General features: G+C 46.9%; 1 protein-coding gene across 4 annotated transcripts in view; it reads left to right on the forward strand.

Annotated features, from left to right (window-relative positions):
- Nucleotides 1–24,007, forward strand: part of LOC120945518 (E-selectin-like) — a 223,704-nt gene that overhangs the window by 130,832 nt on the left and 68,865 nt on the right. For all 4 annotated transcript variants that reach the window (XM_040359718.1, XM_040359719.1, XM_040359716.1 and 1 more), the window contains 2 exons: nucleotides 765–869; nucleotides 20,912–21,097. In XM_040359718.1, the coding sequence (XP_040215652.1) occupies nucleotides 765–869; nucleotides 20,912–21,097 (291 nt within the window). The remainder of the gene's footprint in view (nucleotides 1–764; nucleotides 870–20,911; nucleotides 21,098–24,007) is intronic.

Here is a 24,007-nt window from a genome sequence, read left to right on the forward strand (position 1 = left end):
TGACTCCTGTGCATGCGCAGAAGTGATGTCATACCACACTAGCCAATACAGATGGCCAAAGACCAGGACCTGAAAGATTCCAAGGTGAAGATACTGGCACCAGTGAGGGACATCACAGGCATAGGAGCATTGCAGTAGAGGTGAGTAAACCTAAGTTTAGTTCTGCTATCAGGCTTGAAAATTAAAGCTACGGTATACTGCATACTGTTTGCAAAAGAGATCTGTGTAAATATGTTTTTGAATTAGCTTTGGTACTGTCTCATATGATCCAGAAGCTGTGCCCCCCCTGGGGTTGCTGTAAAGTTGCTTAAGTTAAGATGGTGATCCGATTTTGGAGGCAACTTCCCTTGAAATCTATGGGTACAAGTTGCCTAAAAGTCGCTTTGAAGTTGTACAGGAACCTTTTCTGAAGTCAGAGCCACTTCAGTAGTGTACATTAGGACGGCTCTTATTGACTAACATGGGATTACTGATGTCAAGCGACTTGGGGCGACTTGAGGTCTGACAAGTCGGATCCCAAGTCGCTGTAATTTTATTACCTTTAATGCATTGTCTGCAATAAGGTGAAAACGTAATCTTTGAAGTTTAGAAGATGCTTGTGAGACAACGCTATATATGATTAATATATTGTCTAAATTACTGTATATGTAGTTATCATTGTTTGTTCTGTTTTTCTATATGTGGGTTGTTTTAGATGCTACCACTGATCTGAATTAAAAATACATGGAAAAGTCAACAATTTGGTAACTATCACTATTCTATAGTTAGTTGCAGAAATTCCACTTGTCATCATGGAGAATGCATAGAGGCAATTGGAAATTACACCTGTGAGTGCTGGCCAGGCTTCCATGGAAACAACTGTGAACATGGTAATGTATATTTATATCAGATCACATTTTTTACTTTTTATATTGTTGGAGCTTTAATTATGTATTGGTGTGATATTTATTAATTAAAAACATTTGGAGAAAGAAAATTAAGAGCAAACTTGGAGCTGATTTTCAACATGAACATTTAAGTTTAATCTTGTATTCTCTGGGAAAATGAAACAAATGATTATCATTATTATTATTATACAGGATTTTTATAGCGCCAACAGTTTGGGGAGCGCTTTACAACATGGGGGCAGACAGTACAGTTACAATACAATTCAATACAGGAGGGATCAGAGGGCCCTGCTCATTAGAGCTTACACTCTAGGAGGGAGGATCAAGTGGAACAAAGGTAATAGCTGTGGGGTATTTATTAAAGAGATTTAAAAATGAACACTCACATTTGGATACTCACATGTTAATTTTTTATTCATTTTTTTAATCTTTTAAATAAACACTACCTTGCACGATATCACACTATGTGAGTTTTTTTCCCATTGCGCATGTTACAGTATGTGGTTACCGTATCTCTGGCTCCAACAAGACTACATGTATTTACACTTCCTGGTGTTTATTGGTGTAGCGCCTGTGTACTTTCGTACAGGTGCTATGTTTAAATGTAGTGGGAGAATGAGAGAGTTATGTTGCTCTCATTCTTTGATTTGACAAATTTGGCTGTCGCCAAATCTGGACTTGTCCTGTGGGTCAGTCTGTGCCCCAGAGATGCAGTCTCATCTCTGGGCGGCAGGTGGTGCCAGAGGGGTCCAGGCGGAGCCACTTCTTCCCAGCAGCCATTTGGAGGAGTTTTCCCTCACGGGGCATGCTGGCGGAGGGTATTTCTGTGGCGGAGGCTGTTGTTCGGGGTTCTTTGCGGGTTCCTGGATCCAGGTGCGGCACCCACCTTTAGGGTGTGCGCACATCACGGGCCCCACCACTATGGCCCACCAGGCCGGGGTCGCGTGCTACGCGGAGTTCCTGACTCTGGGCTCTCATAGCCCGGAGCAACGTATGCTGCAAAGACTTACTGCGTCCCCACTTCTATTGAGAAGATCCCAAGCTGGGTGCTGTTCGGTGGGGGGATTGGTCTGAGGAGAACCTGGAGGCAGGTGATCCAACAGGGCTTGAACGAACCACCGGGGATCTGGGCACCGGACACTGACAGGTCACATTCAAGCTGTCAGTCGGTGACCCCAAAGACATACTGGGATGATTCCCTGTCCACTCTATGTCAGACAATGAGCTGTTTAGCTTTGAGCAATGTTAGAAATAATGTGCAGTGTTTGTTGCCTTGCATAATCTAACAAACTTTTCTCCGCTTGTATTTTGAGAAGCATGTATCAGGATACATACTGTCGCCCTGGGGGGAGTGTGTAGCGGGGTCATCCTATCAGAGACCATTGATAGGCCTGAATCCCCGTTGGAACTTTATCCACGCTTGTAAATATGTAAGATGCCTTTAAGAAGTTATGCATTGTGGGACTAGAAGTAGCTGGAGATATGGACTCCATTGACTCTTCGGAGAAACAGACTACGCTTCCCACAATGCTCTGCATTATTGGAACATGTGACACCTCCGCACAGACTTATGGGGGAGGTTACTTAAGGAAAGGGAGGGGCTGATATCTCTTTCTCGGGACCTGCCTCTTCTCCTCTGCGGAGCTGTGGAGAACAGCCCAGCCGTCCTGCTAGGCCTGAAGCCTGGGCCTGGATCCACCGGGAGACCAACCATCCAGAGGGAAGCAAGACCACAGTATCCAGCTTGCGTTCTAGGAGACCGGAGAAGCCGTCCAGCTGACGATTGAAACAGTGGAGAGCCTGACACCGGAAACCCTCGTGCTATAGAGCGGTGATCTACCAACGCGTCTTTGAGAAGAATACAGGCAGGTCGGGCCTGCCCAGGTGAGAGAGCACCTGCTTGACTTCCAACTCTCCCTTTAGACAGACAACTTAGTGCCACCCAACAAGCCGGAGACACGTGCTTGGCCTCTAGCTGAAACTTAGAGGCCCACTAGTTTGATAGTCGTTATGCAGAAGTGGCTGACGCCGACAAGCGATCAGTTCACCAATGCTGTTATTCAGAAATACTTTGTTTGACTAACTTTATTCTATCGCTGACCACTTGTGGATTACAAATCTAAAGTGCACCAACGGCCGCAACGTGGTTTTGTTTATTTTTTATTATACTGTGCTTATGATTTGTTTTATGTGTGTGAATGATGTATGAATGTGGGGGTGGCATTCCTGATTAAATAAGGGTGTCACCCTCAGTTTTGGTGGAGTAGGGATCCCCAGGACCAGGGAGAAGTGATCCCAGGTCCATGTGAATGGTGTATGAATGCACAGTGACATAATTGGAGCCGTGGCGTGGCGTTACTGCTCCCAAGTACCATTGGGGGTACTTGGATCTAATCCAATTGGATGTGCATGTGATGTGTCTGTGCTAGGGACCACAGTGGGTGTGCATGCATGCATTCTCATTGTGCCACGATTAATGTGTGTGTTTACTGTGCAAAGATGCATTCTGCGAGGCGTCTCCTGACTGCTGTTCCCTCAGAAGAGGGGGTACCCTCGGTTACTAAAGTCACTAGTATAGTTATGAGCATGGATGCCCCTGGCATGTTGGCATACAGATTGTTGTCCTGCAAGTGTGTGTGCTCAGCTCTTCCTTAATGGTGTTGCTTTAGCTGACCTTTACACGGCTGGTGCAAAGTTAGGGCACCTTTTATAAAGTGTAATTTTACACCATGAAACTAGCAGATGCGCACAGGGCGTAGCCTACGCCGCATAAACACTTAATTTTGTGGATTGCCTTATCTCCCTCATTTGCATCTTTGCCTATCAAAACAGTGGTGTGTCTAGCGTATTTTGCTCTCGAAGAAGCGCCGGTGTAATTCTTTTAGGTAGGACGGAAAAAAATGGATTTCAGGCGTATCTCGTTTTGAGGATACGGCGCAAAGATAGGCGCGGCGCATTTTTCAATTACGCCGCGCATCTCGAGATAAGTCGGCGTAAGTGCTTTGTGAATCTGGCCCACCAGTCTTAACAGAAGCGCTATAGAAGCCCCAATAACTTTAGAGGAACTACAACTGGCAGTGGTGGGGATGTCCAACCAGAAGTCCCCCGGGGCCAGATGGATTACCAGTAGAGATTTATAAACAGTATGGTGAGGTGCTACTACCGGAACTATTAAAGGTGCTGAATTGGGCTGCAGAAAGGGGGAGGTTGCCTGCCTCGATGTCAGAAGCCACCATAATTGTGCTCCAGAAAGAGGGGAAAGATCAGTTAGACACATCGTCCTACAGACCGATATCATTGTTATGCTGAGATGTTAAAATATTGGCTAGGGTGATGGCAGCCAGGATGAATAAATACATTCCGAAACGTATACACCTGGATCAATCTGGGTTCCTTCCCAACAGAACCACTAGTGCCAACATTAGAAGGGTTTACTTGAACAAACGCCAACCGAGAACTCAGGAGGTAGATTCTATCTCTGGACGCCACTAAGGCTTTTGAAAGCCTAGGATGGGACTATCTCTGGCAAGTTTTAAAGAAATTTGGGTTTGGCCCCTCTTTCATTAAATGGGTAAAAACACTTTACAAATCCCCAAGTACTAAAATAAAAATTAACAACGAACACTCAAAGTTGTTCAGGCTGGAGAGGGGGATAAGGCAGGGATGTCCCCTGTCTCCCCTTCTCTTCGCCTTGGCAATAGAGCCATTAGCAATTGCGATTAGAACCACACAGGGTATACAAGGATTCCAGAGAAAGGTAGGGGAGGAAAAAAAACGCACTTTATGCGGACGATGTCCTGCTTTTTTTGGGGGACTCTACGACATCTCGACAGTGCGGACAGTGGTGATAAACTGGGAGAAGTCTGCACTCTTGCCGGTGGACCCAGTTGGCAATGTAGTTTTTACAAGAACCCCCCAATTAAAAATAGTGGAGATAATGGATTACATGGGGATAGTGGTAACACAAACCCAGAACAATACATCAGTAACAATCTAGGGCCACTTTTAGCTAAGTTTAGGCGAAAAGCCGACATTTGGGGACGTCTCCCCTTTTAGGTGGCTGGAATAAGTAACCTTATCAAGATGATCTGGATGCCACAATTTCCTTACGTGCTCCATAATTCTCCAGTATGGATAGGAAAACAATGGTTTAAAAAAAAAATAGAGACCCTTTTTAGGGAACTGACTTGGAAGAAGGGAACACTACAATTGCCAACAAACAAGGGAGGGCTGGCGGTCCCACGCCCTCGCAGCTATTTTTTAGCAGTGCAGCTACAGCACCTGAGGGGGTGCATCACGTAGGGAGGAGGAAATGCCAGCGGGAAAATTATGCTAATGGGGGCCCCACATAACACCATAATAGAAACCCTGGAGGCCGATTCCTTCCTGGTTAAGAACCCAACACTAAAGATGGTTATAAGAATATGGCAGGCAGGCAAGCTAGCCTTGGGGTACAAGGGGTTAACAGAATACTCTCCCTTTTGGGATAACAAACATCTGCAAGAAATCCAAGCCATGGGGAAGATTAAGGAATGGGAAAAGCTGGGCATAACTAGATTGGTGCAATTATATGAGGGCACCACACTGAAATCCTTTTCAGAATTAGGTACGCTATCCCAAATTCCCTATTCTACGAAGATCTGCAGATCAGACATGCCCTCCAAGCCCAATTTAAAATACACCAGGTGACATGGCAAAAAATCCCCTACCTCCAAAGGCTAATCAAGGCAGGAATCTTTAAAGGTCTCATTTCAGAAGTATATATGCAGATCAGTGGTAGTTCTATACTTGGGGAGAGTGTGGAAAAAAACAAAGGGAAATAAGGGAAGGATATAGGCCCTATAACAACTGAACAATGGGAACGGATACTAGAGTTGGGGATATCGGTGTCACTCTCCCCGTCACAGCAAGTATCCCATTTATTTTTAGTGCATAGAGTTTATTACACCCCAAAGAGACTGCATATGTTCCGAAGAAAACCAGATGATAAATGCCCTAGGTGTCAAGATACAGGTAACCTCATACACATGATGTGGAAGTGCCCGAAATTATACAGATACTGGGTCAAGGTATTGGACATCATAAATACAACCTTCAGGATAACATTGGAACTGGAGGCTAAAACATGTTTACTTGGTTGTATTGAGGAGAGGAATGAGCAAAAGGGCATCACAGTAGCGGTATTGAGGCGTCTGTTTCAGGCCAGAAAAGTGATAGCACAAAATTGGCAATAACAGAAAGCACCGACATCAACAGATTGGGTTAATGTAATAAATATGACAGCGTGGAAGGAAAAAGTAGTTCTGACTAGACGCAGCAATTTTAACAAATTTAAAACACTGTGGGAGCCCTGGTTGAGAAGAATTGGGTGCCGGCCCTAGAGAGTGGAGCGGAGATTAGCTTAACAACCGGAAGTTACCCTCATAAGCTGAAGAGATAAATAGAGAGAGAAAGAGATGTAGCAAATAGATAAAGAGTAATCTCCCCAAAGAGCACAAAACTGGTGTAGTGGTTGTAGATTTTTGTGAATAATAATAAGAGGCTGGGGGGAGGGAGGGAGGGGAGGGTAATGGGTAAAGAGGGCATCTTAAAGCTGATACAATGTGAAGCATGTATAAATATTGATGGATTTTAAGCAGATGTTTTGTATTGGAGAAAACAATAAATAATATATAAGTAAAAAAAAAAAGATTGCTTGCCAAAATAGGGATATTAAACGGCATCCCCGCCAGATATAGAGATAGGAGCCATCTGTTTCAATGCACCCCCAGCAAATCTTCCAAGGGGATGACCGGAATATGTAATTCGCCTCCACTGGGGTTCGGTATCTAGGGCACTCTAATGCCTTAATGCCTTGTACACACGATTAGGCTTTTTGCCCGGCCAAATCACATCAGAATTCAGACGGAATTCCATCGAAGTAAAATAGAACATGTTCTATATCTAAACTCCGATGTAATTCATAGGAATATCCGATAAAAAAACTCAGATGGGGCTACACACGATCGGAATATCCGATGGAAAAAGTCCATCTGACTTTTTCCATCTGAAATTTCCGATCGTGTGTATACAAGGCATTACACTCCTTTCAGATGATAAGTCCAACCCAATTAGACCATCCATTCAACTCTATAGAGTGGCAGATGTAAACAGAGTACCTCCAATCCGATCAGCTAAAAAAAACAGAAGGGGATCCATCCCCTTCTGTCTGGGCAGATCGGTTCGGAGGGCCCATAGAGTAAAGCGAGCTGTATCCGTGTCAGCTTTGCATATGCAGACGGTGACCTGTCATCCGCCCACTCCGCTCATTGTGGCCCGTGACTGATCACCAAGCCGTTTAAGTGGCCCTCGCTCTTCAAAAGGTTGGGCACCCCTGTGCTAGAGAGTTGTTGTTTTTTTCTTGGGAGAGTGCATGTGATGATCACAGGGCCAATCAGCACTGTCCAGAGGGTCAGGGGTCCCGCATCCTCATAGGACAATCATGGGAGAATGAAAACTCCTCCTAGAAGCTTTAAACAGACAGTCACAAGATTGCTCTAACTGCTGATGAGAAAAATAGGATTTTTGTACTGACCATAAAATCCATTTGTCTGAGTTCATGGACGAACACAGCAGCAATTGACCTTAGGGTATTATATCCTTCCTTCCAGGAGAGACTAGGCAGAAAAAACAGCACTGCAAGTGTTAAAACACTTTTCAGTACAGCTCCTCCCAGGGGGCGTGGTCCCCCGGGTATAACCCACTCTCTGACTCAGCAAATCCAGTTCGTAACAAGCAGTACAAACAAAAAGGAGGGGTGGGTGCTGTGTCCGTCCATGAACTCAGACAAATGGATTTTACGGTGAGTACAAAAATCCTATTTTCTCTTCCGTTCATGGATGGACACAGCAGCAATTGACCTTAGGGACGTCCCCAAGCAGTGTAAAAAAATTCAATGGGTGGGGAAAAACACAGCAATTAAGCCTCACCCCAAACAAACCAGAGTTCCTCAATGGAGAAACTTCAACCTGAAACAGCCACCTGCAAAACCTTGCGGCCAAAGGAGGCATCCGCAGATGCACTCACATCCACCTTGTAAAACTTGAAAAGGTGTGGATTGACGACCAGATCGCTGTCTTACACACCTGTAAAACAGACGCCTGATGGCGAAAAACCCAAGAGGGATCAACCGCCATGGTCGAATGCGCTGTAACCAGAAAGGGAGGCGCCCGCCCCTTTAGGGCATAGGCCTGGAACACGACCTGGCTGATCCACCTGAAAATGAAGGCCGACAAGACCGCCAGACCTTTCTCAGGACCATTCACTGACATGAACAGTGAGTCCGATCTCCGGAACGGAGCCGTAGCAGACAAGGACGCCCGTAGGACTCGCACCACGTCCAAGGGAAGTAACGTGGCCTCCTTCGAGTTCTTCGGCTGAGGAAATAAGGATAGTAAAACAATGTCCTCATTATAAAAGAGCCCTGCAAGACAAGGCCGCCAGATCAAAAACTCGTCTGACCCAAGGAATGGCTACTAAGAAAGACCACCCTTTGGGACAGAGAGAAAGAGGAATCTCCAGAATGTCCTCAAACAGAGCCCTTTTGAAGCACAGAGAGGACTGAATTCAAGTCCTACGGAGGCAGTGGAGGACACACAGGAAGGTCACAAGCCTGTACAAACGTACGCACCAGGGAGTGCGTCGCCAACGGTCGCTGAAAATAAACAGTCTAGGCCGAAATCTGACCCATAACCGTACTTATGGCGAGAGCTTGACCCACTCCCTGCTGTAGAAACAGCAGCATCTGGGACAGCACGTATGTGCAGGGGTGTCCTTTCATCTCTGCACACGAAGAGACGTAGGCCTTCCACGTACAATGGCAAATCCTACGTGAAGTAGACTTCCGTGCAAGTAGCATGGTAGTGATCACTCGGACCTCCAGCTCCTGGCTCCCAACAGCCATGCCGTTAAAGCCAGCGACTGTAAAGCAGGGTGAGGAAAAATCAGACCCTGTGACAGAAGATCTACTCTCAGGGGTAGAATCCAAGGGATAGTGACCCCATGGTGCTACCAACACGTCTGACGCATCCGCCCAAGGGTCTCTTGACCTGGCCACGAAATGTGACACCTTCCGATTGAAACGGGACGCCCAAAGGTCCATGCCTGGCGTGCCCCATTTTTGGCACAACTCTGAAAACACTTCCTGGTGCAACGACCATTCTCCCTGGTCCAGTGTTTGGTGACTTAGGTAGTCGGCTTGCCAACTCTGCACCCCTGGAATGTACACGGCCGACAGAGCCGGAGCGAACCTTGTGGCTCACCGGAGGATGTGTGCAACCTCCACCACCACGGCCGAGCTCCGCGTGCCCCCTTGATGGTAGACATACGCCACGGCCGTGGTGTTGTCAGGCTGGATCCTGACTGAACGGTCCTGTAGACCCAGAAACCACTTGGGGAGACGTAGCCTGATAGCCCGGAGCTCCAGGACATTGACTGGCAGACGGGACTCCACCTGAGTCCAGCGACTGGACACTCCAGAACACCCCCAGCCGGAGAGGCTGGGATCCGTCGTGACCACTGTCCGATAGCACGGCAAAAATAATTTCCCAGTCCAAAGTACCGGAGATGTCAGCCACCACACTAGGGAGGACCTGACCAGGTGACTTCACCCAAATCTGGTAATCCAGAGACAAAGGGAGCTTGTCCCATTGTGACAGAATCTCTTTCTGTAACACTCGGGTGTGGAATTGGGCATACGGAACGGCTTTGAAAGAGGCTACCATGGGACCCAGAATTCTCTTGCAAAGGCGAAGCGACGACCACTGCTGGGTCACAAACCGCTGGGTCACAGATTGCAGTGTCTGGAGTTCTTCCGTCGGGAGAAAAAACTTGCTTCTGAGGAATCCAGGACCAACCCCAGGTATTCCAGTCGCTAGGACGGAACCAATATTGACTCCTGAGCATTCAGTAGCCACCCAAATCTTTTGGAGGGACTGACAGGTGATGAACCCATCCTAAGTCTGAGCTTAAAGAAGCTCTCAGGAGAAAGTCGTCCAGGTATCCCACAATAGTGATTCCGCGCTGCCTTAGCAGGGCCAGAATCGGAGCGAGCACCATTGTGAAAACTCGTGGTGCCGAAGCCAGGCCGAAGGGGAGGGCCACAAACTGAAAATGGTCCTCTTCGACCACAAAACGCAGAAACCTCTGGTGTTTTGCACGTATGGGAATATGCAGGTACGCGTCCTGAGTACCCAAGGACGCCATAAAGTCCCCCTGATGGAGAGCCGCCACTACCGAGCGAACAATTCCATCCTGAATCTTTGCACTTTGACAAAAGAGTTAAGGGCCTTGAGGTCCAGGATTGGACGGACCCCCTCCTTTTTTGGGGACTACAAACAGATTGGAGTAAAAACCCCTGAAACCGTTCCCTTGAAGGAACCGGTATAATCACTTCCCTGACCAGCAGATCCTGACCAGCCCCTGACAGGGCCACCCGGCGTACCGGAGGAAGCTGGAGGCTGGAAGGAAAAATCTGTTTGGTGGACAAGAGAGAAACTCTATCTTGTACCCCGAGGAAATTACCTCGCAAACCCAGCGGTCGGAAAGAGGGATCTCCACCGAGCCGAGCATCCGCAAATTCGGCCCCCCACCCGAGTGTCTGGCGGGGGCAGACCTACATGCAGAAGAAGGCTTGTCCGCAGGCTTGTTGGGATTGCGGTACCAGGTGCACTTTTTGATCTACAGCGGGCGCCTTAGCACCCTGAAAAACGTTTTCCTGCCGCACCTGGGGGTGAAAAAAATTGCTTGGGGGAGGTAAAGGAGGCACCCTGCCTATGACGAGGCTCCTTATCCTTCCCAGATTGCGGGAGCAGAGTGCTCTTACCCCCTGTAGCATCTATAATGATGTCATCCAGGGACACCCCAAAAGGCCGTACACCCTTCAAGGGTAAGTCCTCCTAAGGACCTTTTAGAGGTTTGGTCCGCAGACCAACACTTTAGCCACACAAGGTGGCATAGTACCACCACGTAGGCGGAGGCCCTGGAGAGCAAGAGGGGCGTATCCAGGGCCAATTCACAGACAAACTGCAGGCCCTGCACCAACTGGTCAGCCAGGCCCACACGGAGCTCAGGAGCATTATGCGCCTCCAGCTCCTGCAGCAGGGACTTTGCCCACTCGGTAATTGTCTGTGACACTAGAGCTCTGGCCAAAACAGGTCTCACTGCCGACCCCACTACTTTGAACATGGAGTGGGCCACAGCCTCAGCTCTCCTATCTGCGGGGTCCATTATCAAGAGGATAACCATCCGCAAAGTATTTTGGTACATCAAAAACTTTCTGCGGCCGATCCCATTCCTTGTATAATATTTTGTCCAGGTAATAACACAAGGAAACACTTTTGCGGTGCGGGGCGGCGTGCGGAACCCAAAATGGACCGGCATCTCTTATGTCTCCTCCGTCCTCAAGTTTTTGAGTTTCCCGCACCGCAGTGATAAAAGCTCCAACAAAACACCTTATCAAGAGCTGACCCTGAAACAGAGTCATCCTCACTGACCGTGTGGGCTAAGCCTGCAACATCTGACATGACAGAACCAGAGCCAGCAGCAGGGTCTGGTTCGGTGTCAGAGCCGTCCCCAGAAGCAGGCGCAGGGAGGGGGTTTTTACCCCCCTTCTGGCCGCTTGTCACTTCAATCCTGGCGATAAACGCCTAAGGGACTGCCGTATGGGCTCTACAGAGACCGCAGGGGCACTAAGGGTTAACTCAGGCATGGTTGGGGTAGAAGCCTCTGTTCAGACTCAATGTTGACCCACCGCTATTCCGCCCTAGTACTGCAAGGCAGAGACCCACAGGTCACCCTCCCGGCCACAAAACAGAGCAGGGGACCCCCAGGTAACTCACCGCAGGATCAGGGAGGCCATGCAGCGTAGGTTTGCAGAGGCATTCGGGGCATAGTCCTCTGGGTCACTGAGGATGACAGGATCCGCAGCCACCTCATCCCAGCCACGTAAAAGTCCACATGTTCCTTGGGACTGTAAATGATCCCTTGAAGACTGCTGCTGTTGATGCTGAGTGCTAGGCTCCACCTCCATGCTGCTGATACAATCATCCTCCTCAGCCTCCTCCTCCTCCTCTTCATGTGTGCTAGGTGGGCAAGCAGGAACAGTGTCTGGATAAAGGGGGCCTTGAGAGGTAAGGAAGTCCTCCTCTTCCTCCCTCTGTTCTGCCTCAAGGGCCCTGTCCATTATTCCACGTAGCGTGTGCTCCAACATGTGAATAAGAGGGACAGTCTCACTGATGCATGCACTGTCACTGCTCACTATCCTCGTGGCCTCCTCAAATGGTGACAGGACAGTGCATGCATCCCTGATCAAGGCCCACTGGCGTGGTGAAAAAAAACCAAGCTCCCCTGACCCAGTTCTGCTGCCATATTGGCACAGGTACTCATTGATGGCCCTCTGCTGCGTGTGCAGCCGCTGCAGCATGGCCAACATAGAGTTCCATCTGGTGGGCATGTCACAGATTAGGCGGTTATTGGGCAGGTTGTATTCCCTTTGGAGGTCTGTCAGCCGAGCAGTGGCATTATATGACCTCCAGAAATGCACACAGACTTTCCTGGCCTGCTTCAGGACATCCTGTAAGCCTGGGTACCTGCCCAAGAACCGCTGCACCACCAAATTCAGGACATGCGCAAAACAGGGCACATGGGTGAGTTTTCCCTGTCGCAGGGCAGAGAGGAGGTTGGTGCCATTATCGCTGACCACCATTCCAGGCTTCAGCTGGCGTGGCGTCAACCACCTCTGAGCCTGCCCCTGCAGAGCTGAAAGAACCTCTTCCCCAGTGTGGCTCCTGTCTCCCAAGCACACCAGCTCTAGCACCGCATGGCATCTCTTGGCCTGCATTCCTGCGTAGCCCCTCGTACGCCTACGGAGCACGGCTGGTTCTGAGGAAACATCACCACAGGAAGAGGCCACAGAGGAAGAAGAAGAGGAGGGGGTGGAGGAGAGAGGTGTGTCACAAGCAGTAGTAGTGTTTTGGAGGCGTGGTGGCGGAACAACCTCCAAAACTACTGTACCTTGCCCTGCGTCCTTCCCAGCTGCCAGCAGAGTCACCCAATGGGCCGTAAAAGACAGGTAACGTCCCTGTCCATGCCTGCTGGACCATGAGTCAGTGGTAAGATGCACCTTACCACTGACCGCCCTGTGCAGAGAGGCATGGACATTGCCTTCCACATGCCGGTAGAGAGCCGGAATCGCCTTCCGTGAGAAAAAGTGGCGTTTGGGTACTTGCCACTAAGGTACTGCACATTCCACAAACTCACGGAAGGGGGCAGAATCTACCAACTGAAAAGGTAGCAGTTGAAGTGCTAGCAATTTTGCTAAGCTAGCATTCAACCGCTGGGCATGTGGATGGCTGGGAGCGTACTTCTTTCGGCGCTGCAGCAGCTGGGGCAGGGAAATTTGTCTGGTAATATCAGTAGATTGCCCGCATGTACTACCACTAATAGGTTGTGACACACCTATTTCTACACCTTTAGTGCAGGCTTCAGAGAGGACTGGGGGTCTAGTGGGGTTGGAGGTCACAGAAGGGCAAGGGGAGGTCCGCTTTGGTCTTTGGTGTGGGTCTTTCTGGTATGCTTGCCAACGAGCTGCATGGCAGCTCGACATATGTCTGGACAAGCATGTGGTGCCCAAGCGGGTGATGTTTTGGCCACGCGAGATACGCTTGAGACATATGTTGCAAATAGCAAAGGTACGATCTGATGGACATGTTTCAAAAAAGGCCCACACCAAAGAACTTTTGCTGTACCGTTGAGACACAGCAGCGCCATGCACAAGCGAAGATGTGCCACGTAATGCAGTTGGCGTGCTGCCCATAAGCTGACCCCTGGAGGACATCCTGCCTCTTTGGAGATGTGCCTGTGCCTCGTCCTCCTCCTCCTCCTCCTCCTCCTCTTCCTCCTCCTCTCTCCTATCAGGCACCCACGTAGAGTCAGTGACCTCATCATCCCCTCCCTCCTCATCACTGTCGAAAACCTGGCAGTATGCTCCAGCTGGGGGAACATCACTGCCAGATTGCTGTCCCTCTCGGCCACCCCCTCTCCCTGGGCTCACATCAATGCCTTCCTCTATCTGTGTTCCGTCATCGGAGCCTTCAAAACGCTGCGCATCTTCGTGCAGCATGTACCCAACACTGTGTTGAAACAGTTCGGGGGACTCCTCAGGAGAACATGGTGGGACTAGGGAAGGATTGTGTGATGCCATTGTGCAGAGGGAAGAGGACGCCTTGGCAGCTGCTTTGCCAGACAATCAGTCTGTGTGAGAGAGGATGAGGAGGATGAGGACAGCTTGGTCATCCACTCCACTAATTTCTCTGCATGTTGAGGCTCAACACGGCCAGCTCCCGAAAAGAAGGCCACGTGCTGAAGAGGATGCACCACATCCACCACCAGCGTTACCTCTAGATGCAGAGCCTGCTTGCCCTTGCGACTCTCTGCCTCTCTTTGTTGTCCTTTCAAGACATATTAATGCGTTCCGGTGCTATGTAACAGCAAACGTGCAGTGACACCAACTGCATGCAGGTGCTATGTAACAGCACAAACGCAGTGATACCAACTGCGTTCAGGTGCTATGAAACAGCAAACGTGCAGTGACACCAACTGCGTTCAGGTGCTATGTAACAGCACACGTAACAGCACACGCGCAGTGACAACAACTGCGTTCAGGTGCTATGAAACAGAAAAACGTGCAGTGACACCAACTGCGTCCAGGTGCTATGAAACAGCAAACGTGCAGTGACACTAACTGCGTTCAGGTGCTATGTAACAGCACACGCGCAGTGACAACAACTGCGTTCAGGTGCTATGAAACAGCAAATGTGCAGTGACACCAACTGCGTTCAGGTGCTATGAAACAGCACACGCGCAGTGACACCAACTGCGTTCAGGTGCTATGAAACAGTAAACGTGCAGTAACACCAACTGCGTTCAGGTGCTATGTAACAGCACACGCGCAGTGACAACAACTGCGTTCAGGTGCTATGAAACAGCAAAAGTGCAGTGACACCAACTGCGTTCAGGTGCTATGTAACAGCACACGCGCAGTGACAACAACTGCTGTCAGGTGCTATGAAACAGCAAACGTGCAGTGACACCAACTGCGTTCAGGTGCTATGTAACAGCACACGCGCAGTGACAACAACTGCGTTCAGGTGCTATGAAACAGCAAACCTGCAGTGACACCAGCTGCGTTCAGGTGCTATGTAACAGCACACGCGCAGTGACAACTGCGTTCAGGTGCTATGAAACTGCAAATGTGCAGTGACACCAACTGCGTTCAGGTGCTATGTAACAGCACACGCGCAGTGACAACAACTGCGTTCAGGTGCTATGTAACAGCACACACGCAGTGACACCAACTGCGTTCAGGTGCTATATAACAGCACACGCGCAGTGACACCAACTGCGTTCAGGTGCTATGAAACAGCAAACGTGCAGTGGCACCAACTGCGTTCAGGTGCTATATAACAGCACACGCGCAGTGACAACAACTGCGTTCAGGTGCTATGTAACAGCACACACGCAGTGACACCAACTGCGTTCAGGTGCTATGAAACAGAAAACGTTCAGTGACACCAACTGCTGCGTTCAGGTGCTATGTAACAGCACACGCGCAGTGACAACAACTGCGTTCAGGTGCTATGAAACAGCAAACGTGCAGTGACACCAACTGCGTTCAGGTGCTATGCAACAGCACATGCGCAGTGACAACAACTGCGTTCAGGTGCTATGAAACAGCAAACGTGCAGTGACACCAACTGCGTTCAGGTGCTATGTAACAGCAAACGTGCAGTGACACCAACTGTGTTCAGGTGCTATGTAACAGCACAGGCGCAGTGACAACAACTGCGTTCAGGTGCTATGAAACAGCAAACGTGCAGTGACACCAACTGCGTTCAGGTGCTATGTAACAGCACACGCGCAGTGACAACAACTGTGTTCAGGTGCTATGTAACAGCACACGCGCAGTGACACCAACTGCGTTCAGGTGCTATGTAACAGCACACGCGCAGTGACACCAACTGCGTTTAGTTGCTATTAAACAGCACACGCGCAGTAAGAGCGACTGCGTTTCTGTGCAATTCAATAGCCCACTTGCATTAACAGCGACTGTGTTTCTGTGCAAATAAATAGCACACGTGCAGTAACAGGTAATGCGTGTATGTGCAATTAAATAGCACACGTTGACTAACGGGGATCGAACGCGAAGCTCATCCCTATCCTCTAATATTACTTCACGTTGAAACCTGGCACAAGCACCAGCACTTACTGTTATGTTGTTTTTTATCAGCTACCCTGCTGTTTGCTCATGAACACTGAAGAACTTTTTATCTTTGTATACCACATTTATACATCTTGTACCATTGAAGTCACTTTTGAAGCAACGTTTCTTGAGGACTTTTGCCAGCAGTGCATGTTTACATCACAGTTGCACTTAGCACTTTATTATTCTTTGTAAGGTTTTATTCACCTTAGATTCTACTCACTTTGGAGTGTCATTCACTTTTAGAGTTTATTTATTAATTTTAGTCATCTTTATATTTGGAATCACCGATGTTGCATATATTTACTATTTATTTTGGTTGACTGATCACTACCTCATTTTCTATAAGGTGCATTCAATTAGTTTCACCTATTCCTACTCCACACAGCGCAGCATTACCTTTTTTACGTTATACATTTTTGGTTCTGATATACCTTCAGTGCTGCAGCAATACCCCCCTCCCCTTACTTCTTTGGTAGCGCGGTAATACTACACCCACACAATTCACACTGCAATGCAGCCCAGAGCTGCGTTGTAGTGAGCTGCCAGACATCCTGCATTTTAACTATTTGCAAACCGCCCACCGTAGGTATACTGCAGCAGGGCAGTCGCTCTGTGCCAGATCATGTACGTAGTACGTGATCTGACACTTGGGGGTCTGGGGCGCACGTGCGCACTGCCAGTGGCCCCCTCCTGCTGTGATTTTGCACAGTGGGAGCTGATCAGCAGGTACGGCGGAATCTGTGTCTGCCGCACCCCCCGATTCTTCGTTACACAGGCAGAACGGTAGTCCGTAGGGGCGTACCTAGAACATTTTGCACTTGGGGCCGATCCTATATCTAGCACAACCCCCCCCCCCCCCCAAGTTTAAAATTTAAAAACACACACAAAAGATTTGTTATTGTAAAAATATGAATTTAGCCTACCTTTAAAAGTGAACTGCGGCTCCTGGGCTACAGGGCTGGTTCAAGGATTTTTTTCTCTACAGTTGCGCCACCATAAATATTACATTATGCTCCACCATAAATATTACATTATGCTCCACCACTAATATCACATTATACTCCACCACTAATATTACATTATGCTCCACCATAAATATTACATAATGCTCCACCCCAAATATTACATTATATTCCACCCCTAATATTACATTATACTCCACCCCTAATATTACATTATACTCCACCACAAATATTACATTATGCTCCAACACTAATATTACATTATGCTCCACCCCTAATATTACATTATGCTCCACCACAAATATATTCCAATTTATGTGTTCTTTATGACAAACCCCCCCCCTCCTTCTAAATCTTGGAGAGCAGCCCTTATTGCTCTCTAAGGCCTCGTACACACGGACGGACTGTCCGCTGAAATCGGTCCGGCGGACCGTTTTCAGCGGACATGTCCGCCCGGAGATTTCTGTCTGATGGTTGTACACACTATCAGACAGAAATCCGCGCATACACGATACGCGGTGACGTGGCCGCACCGTCGCCGCGATGATGACGTGGCGACGTGCGCTGCCCTGGAAGGTCAATGCTTCCACGCATGCGTCGAATCACTTCGACGCATGCGAGGGATGACGGCCGAGCGGACATGTACGGTGAGTCTGTACAGACGATCGAACATGTCCGACGGACAGGCTTCCAGCGGACATGTTTCTTAGCATGCTAAGAAACATTTGTCCGCTGGAAAACGGTCGGCTAGACAAATGTCCGCTGGAAACCTGTCCGGTCGGCCGTACACACGACCGAACATGTCTGCTGAAACTGGTCCGCGGACCAGTTTCAGCAGACATGTTCGGTCGTGTGTACGGGGCCTAAAAGTTAAGTGTGTGCTTGTTGTTTACAACTACTGTAACATTAAATGACATCATGTTATGGTCACTGCTACACAGATGTTCTTTTATATGAACATTAGTAATAAGCTCTGCATGGTTTGAGATTACTGGTAGTGCATTACATGGGAGGGGAGCAGGTTAATAAATTGATTTACTTTACAGATAGCGGCAATTACAGTTCATTAGCAATCCATGTGAGAATAAATACTACAAAAAATATGTACCGGTTCTCATTCTTAGTTGTTGTCATCTGACATACTGTAACTGTTGTAATTTAATACTTTACAATAAAAAACATTATACGACAAAATAAATGTGCCGGTATGTAATATATATATATTTTTTAACTGAGGTCACATAATCGCAAATGCTCCACTCCGCTCTGCATGGTGGAATATTGAAATGCAGAGAAGCAACTTCAACAGTTCTGTAGATATGCTGCTTATGCTTAGCCCCACCACAGACTGGATCCGTTCAGTATGGAGAAGTAGGATATGAGTTATGACTAGAATACAATTGCTAAAACAGGGGTACCCAACCTTTTGAAGAGCAAGGGCCACCTAAGCGACTTGGTAACCGGTTGCAGGCCACAATGAGCGGAGCGGGTGGATAGCAGCCCACTCGGCTCTATAGAACCCACTCTACTCTCAGCACACCAAACTCGCAGGTAATAGAATGGCTCAGTGCAGGGAACCCACAGGTACACTTCTCTGCACCTGTGAATCAGTTTGAAAGCAGCCCAGTAACCACTGCAGAACAGATATGCCCATATATACACCGATTTTAGTAATAAACTTACCTTTTAATAACAGTATTCTATTTTATTTCATCCCAGAGCAGGAGGTCGCGGGCCACAACAGAGGGCTCCGCGGGCCACTGGTTGGGCACCCCTGTGCTAAAAAATAATTATCCCACTTGCAATAGTGTGATTTATTAATGGATTCATTTTTGTTAGTCTTACCAACCTACAGTATATGGTAGGAGGGATGTAAATGGGTTTCCTGACACTTTAAGGCTGGGTTCACACTAGAACACAGCGGCTCACAGTAGGAGTCCGGTGCATCTCCGTTCACTGTTTCAGGTACGATTTCAGCCCGAATTTTGGTCTGAGTTCGGACCTGAAATGGACCAAAAGACACACAGGACTCCTATGCAATTTTCACTTGAGCTGCTGCGGAGATGTGTGAATCGGCTCCATAGAAAGCTGGTCACAATCTGCTGCTAAGCTAATTGGATGCGGAGAAACTTGCATCCAATTCACATAAATGTGAACCCAGCCTAATACATCTCCTGTTCCCATTAACCCCTCCAGGGCTCACACTGGAAAATCCCAGTATGAGTAATGTTGTAACTTTTCTTGTGATGAAGGATTTGAATTAAAAGGAACAAAATTTGTATTGTGCCAAAACATAGGAGATTGCTCTAAACCTACGTCCACATGTTTAGGTATCAGAAGCCCAGCATAACACCTTACTGATGCACTTTTCTTAGTCTACACAACACTGTAAAACATTTGCAGGTTCTTCCCAAGGTATGGGATGTGTACCAGGCCCGGATTTCCCACAAGGCCACCGAGGCCAGGCCTTGGGGCGGCAGGGCGCCAAGGGGCAGCAGGGCGCCAAGGGGCGGCAGCGGCATGGAGTCCCCTGACGCCCAAAACATACAGTTAAGGGTGGTAAGTTGTGGGGGAATCCGCCCGCTCATTAACAAGTGATTGCTGGCTCTGTCTTTGGGACTCCCCCCGGCCACCGAGTCTGTCTCCTGTCCCTGCCGCCGATGTACACACATCTCAGCTGTAACAGGAGTTCTAGCACAGTGCTAGGACTCCTATTTTGGAGGTGACAGGATCAATAAAGAGAACCTGTCACCTCCAATTGCTATCACACATGGAATTGTTTTCTCCTGTGTGATAGCAATAAATTTAAGTGAAAAAATTTTTGAAAATAAATACATAAATAAATAAATAATAAGAAATAATAATTAAAGTAATAAATTAAAAAGTAAAGAATAAGAAAAATAATAAGAAAATTATACAAAAATAAAAAAAGTAAACGACAAGCTACAAATAAATAAAAAATAAAAAAGTGATAAAAAAGTAAAAAAAAAATATTTGAACTAACCATTTGCCATTCCCTGTTGTTTTTTTATTTTTTTTTGGGGGGGGGGGTTCGGTTGGCAGTGAGGGGGTGCATTGCGGAACCTGGCCTTGGGGCGGCAGGGAGAGCAAATCCGGCCCTGTGTGTACCACTGTTGGTGAACCTGCAAACTGCATAATGTGTTTTTTACAGAAATCTGTTCTGCAAAAAACTCTTATGCCGCGTACACACCATCACTTTATGTGATGAAAAAAACGAAGTTTTTAAAAACGTCACTTTAAATGACCGTGTGTGGGGGGAAAACGTTGTTTTATGTCTTGTGAAAAACGACCAAAAAAAATTGAAGCATGTCGTTTTTTACTTCACAGAAATTGACCGTGTGTAGCAAAAAACGACGTTTAAAACAACGTTTTTACACCCGCGCATGCCCAGAAGCTAATTATGAAGCGAGCTTCAATGGAAAAACGTGGTAAACGTAACCTCGCTTTGCTAGAGGATTGTGAAAAAACTATGGTGTGTAGGCAACTTCGTCTTTGAAAATTGAAGTTTCAAAAACGTTGTTTTTTACTTCACAGAAAATGTCGTTTTTTTTCATCACATAAAGTGATGGTGTGTATGCGGCATTAGCGTCACAGTGGAAAAGTGGGCGTGGCCATACAGAGCAGAATATAAGGCATGGCTTAAAGAAAAAAATGTAGCCTAAGCACAATATACAGTGCACATTTGACAAATGATGCGGAATGTATATTGGTCTTTTACAATATAATTTCTTTGTTGACAGCTATATCATGTGTGGACCTACAAAAACCGGCCAATGGAAAAATCAGCTGTACCGATAAGTATGGAGAATTCCAGTTTAAGTCATTATGCAACTTCTCCTGTGATGAAGGATATAAATTAAATGGAACAAGTACTGTATTTTGCCAGAAAACAGGAGAATGGTCTGAACCCACACCCACATGTTTAGGTACCTGAAGCCAAAGTTAGCACCTTAATGACAAATTTTTCGTATTGCATACAACACTGTCAATATTTGTCAGGTTTTTTTCTATGGTATGGGATGTGTATCATTGTTGGTACACCTGCAACTGCAGAATGTATTTTTCCAAAAATCTGTTCTACACATTACTTGTAGAAGCGTGACTAAAAAGTGGACTTTACTACATACTGGTGTACCAAGGCATCCACAATGCGATTGGTAGCAAGGAAATTACAGAAAAAGTATTCATACCACATTTTGTCATGTTCCAACCAAAAAAATGTAAATGTATTTTATTGGGATTTTATGTGATAGACCAACACAAAGTGGCACATAATTGAGAAGTGGTAGAAAAATTTAAAATGGTTTTCCAAATTTTTTACAAATAAATATGTGAAAAGTGTGGCGTGCATTTGTATTCAGCCCCCCGAGTCAATACTTTGGAGAGCCACCTTTTGCTGCAATTACAGCTACACGTCTTTTTGGGTATGTCTCTACCAGCTTTGCACATCTAGTGAGTGAAACTGCCCATTCTTTGCAAAATAGCTCAAGCTTTGTCAGATTGGATGGAGAACGTCTGTGAAGAGCAATTTTTAAGTCTTGCCAGTTGCCACAGATTCTTAATTGGATTTAGTTCTGGACTTTGACTGGGCCATTCTAACACATGAATATGCTTTGATCTAAACCATTCTATTGTAGCTCTGGCTGTATTTTTAGGGTCATTGTCCTGCTGGAAGGTGAACATCTGCGCCATTCTCAAATCTTTTGCAGACTCTAATGCCCTGTACCACATGATTGGTATGTCTGATGAAAACAGATCGATGGATTTTTTCATCAGATATCCGATGAAGCTGGCTTTCATCAGTCTTGCCTACACACCATCGGTTAAAAATCCGATCGTGTCCAACGCGGTGACGTAAAACACTACGACGTGCTGAGAAAAATCAAGTTCAATGCTTCCGAGCATGCGTCGACTTGATTCTGAGCATGCGTGGATTTTTGACCGATGGATTTCCCACAGACGATTTTTTTTTCTATCGTTTTTTTAACCATAAGAAACATTTAAAACAGGTTCTATTTTTTTTCACCGATGGGAAAAAAACAATGGGGCCCACACACGATTGGTTCGTCCGATGAAAACGGTCCATCGGTCCGTTTTCATCAGACGAACCAATCATGTGTACAGGGCATAACAGGTTTTCTTCCAAGATTGCCCTGCATTTGGCTCCATCCATCTTCCCATCAACTCTGACCAGCTTCCCTGTCCCTGCTGAAGAAAAGCATTCACACAACATGATGCTGTCACCACTATGTTTCACGGTGGGGATGGTGTGTTCAGGGAGATGTGCAGTGTTAGTTTTCCACCACACATGGCGTTTTGCTTTTAGGCCTAAAAGTTTGATTTTGGACTCATCAGTAGCGTACATTCTTCCACATGTTTGCTGTGTCCTCCACATGGCTCTTTGCAAATTGCAAATGGGACTTCTTATGGCTTTCTTTCAACAATGGCTTTCTTCTTCCCACTCTTTTATAAAGGCACGTGTGGAATGCACCACTAATAGTTGTCCTGTGGACAGATATTCCCACCTGAGCTGTGGATCTCTGCAGCTCCTCCAGAGTTACCATGGGCCTCTTGGCTGCTTCTCTGGTTAATGCTCTCCTTGCCCAGCCTGTCAATTTAGGTGGATGACCATGTCTTGGTAGATTTGCAGTTGTGCCATATTCTTTCCATTTTTGGATGATGGATTGAACAGTGCTCCGTAAGATGTTCAAAGCTTGGGATATTTTTTTTATAACTTAAACTCTGCTTTAAACTTCTCCACAACTTTATCCCTGACCTGTCTGGTGTGTTCCTTGGCCTTCATGATGCTGTTTGTTCACTAAGGTTCTCTAACAAACCCCTGAGGGCTTCACAGAACAACTGTATTTATACTGAGATTAAATTACACACAGGTAGACTCTATTTACTAATTGGATGACTTCTGAAGGCAATTAGTTCCACTAGATTTTAGTTATGGGTATCAGAGTAAAGGGGACTGAATACAAATGCACGTCACACTTTTCGGATATTTATTTTTGAAAAAATGTGTGATGATTATGGCTGTAGCTCATGAAAACCCCAAATCCACAATCTCAGAAAATGTTAATATTACATGCAATCAATAAAACAAGGATTGTACATAGAACAATATCGGACCTCTGAAAAGTATAAGCATGCATATGTACTCAGTACTTGGTTTGGGCCCCTTTTACAGCAATTACTGCCTTAATGCGGCGTGGCATGGAAGCCATCAGTCTGTGGCACCGCTGAAGTGTTATGGAAGACCAGGATTCTTTAATAGCGGCCTTCAGCTCTTCTGCATTGTTCAGTCTCATGACTCATCTTTCTTTTGGCAATGCCTCATAGATTCTCTATGGGGTTCAGGTCAGGCAAGTTTGCTGGCCAATCAAGCACAGTAATCCCATGGTCATTGAACTAGGTTTTGTTGCTTTTGGCAGTGTGGGCAGGTGCCAAGTCCTGCTGGAAAAATAAATCAGCATCCCTATAGAGCTTGTCTGTGGAAGGAAGCATGAAGTGCTCCAAAATCTCCTGGTAGACAGCTGCGGTGACCCTGGACTTAATGAAGCACAGCGGACCAACAGCAGCAGATGACATTTCTCCCCAAATCAACACAGACCGTGGAAACATCACAGCATCTTGCAGTGTGTGCCTCTTCATTCTTCCTCCATTCTCTGGGTCCTTGGTTTCCAAATGAGATGCAAAATTTGCTCTCATCATAAAAGAGGACTTTAGACCACTGAGCAACAGGCCAGGTCTGTTTTTCTTTAGCCCAGGTAAGATGCTTCTGATGTTGTTTGTTGTTCAGGAGTGGCTTGACAAGAGGAATACAACATTTA

Source organism: Rana temporaria, chromosome 7, assembly GCF_905171775.1.
Source record: "Rana temporaria chromosome 7, aRanTem1.1, whole genome shotgun sequence".
NCBI classification, from domain to species: Eukaryota; Metazoa; Chordata; class Amphibia; order Anura; family Ranidae; genus Rana; species Rana temporaria.